The 339-nt window shown below is 31.9% G+C and overlaps 1 protein-coding gene across 1 annotated transcript in view; it reads right to left on the reverse strand.

Annotated features, from left to right (window-relative positions):
- Nucleotides 1-312: 312 nt before the first annotated feature.
- The window catches only part of LOC132720387 (con-Ins Im2-like), a 3,917-nt gene continuing 3,890 nt past the window's right edge, over nucleotides 313-339 (reverse strand). The window contains exon 3 of the mRNA XM_060704514.1: nucleotides 313-339. This exon is cut by the window's right edge and continues 138 nt beyond it. Coding sequence (XP_060560497.1) covers nucleotides 323-339 — 17 coding nt within the window. The 3' untranslated portion in view covers nucleotides 313-322.

Raw genomic sequence — 339 nt, forward strand, 5'->3', positions numbered from 1 at the left:
AATAAATTGCATGTTCTAAATCAATTATTACAACATAATTTAACACATATTTGCATGTTCTGCACAATGAAACATTAACTGATTACGGAGGCATAATGTGCCTTTAAAACGTAAGGATTCCAATATCAAAATAAAAGAAATTGGGTGGCCAAGAATTTAGGATAAAGGCAAGTCAGACTAAATGTAAATACAGGATGGCCGGACTCTATATGATAATTAGTTTCGATTCCAGGAAGGTGAAGTTTAATTAACACTGAAAACAACACTGTAGAAAAATGCGTATCGTCATATTTCTGCGAGAGATTTATTTAGTTCTTGGTCTTCAAAAGTTACAATATC

This window comes from Ruditapes philippinarum, unplaced genomic scaffold (assembly GCF_026571515.1).
Source record: "Ruditapes philippinarum isolate M1 unplaced genomic scaffold, ASM2657151v2 ctg11242_1_1_1_1, whole genome shotgun sequence".
NCBI classification, from domain to species: domain Eukaryota; kingdom Metazoa; phylum Mollusca; class Bivalvia; order Venerida; family Veneridae; genus Ruditapes; species Ruditapes philippinarum.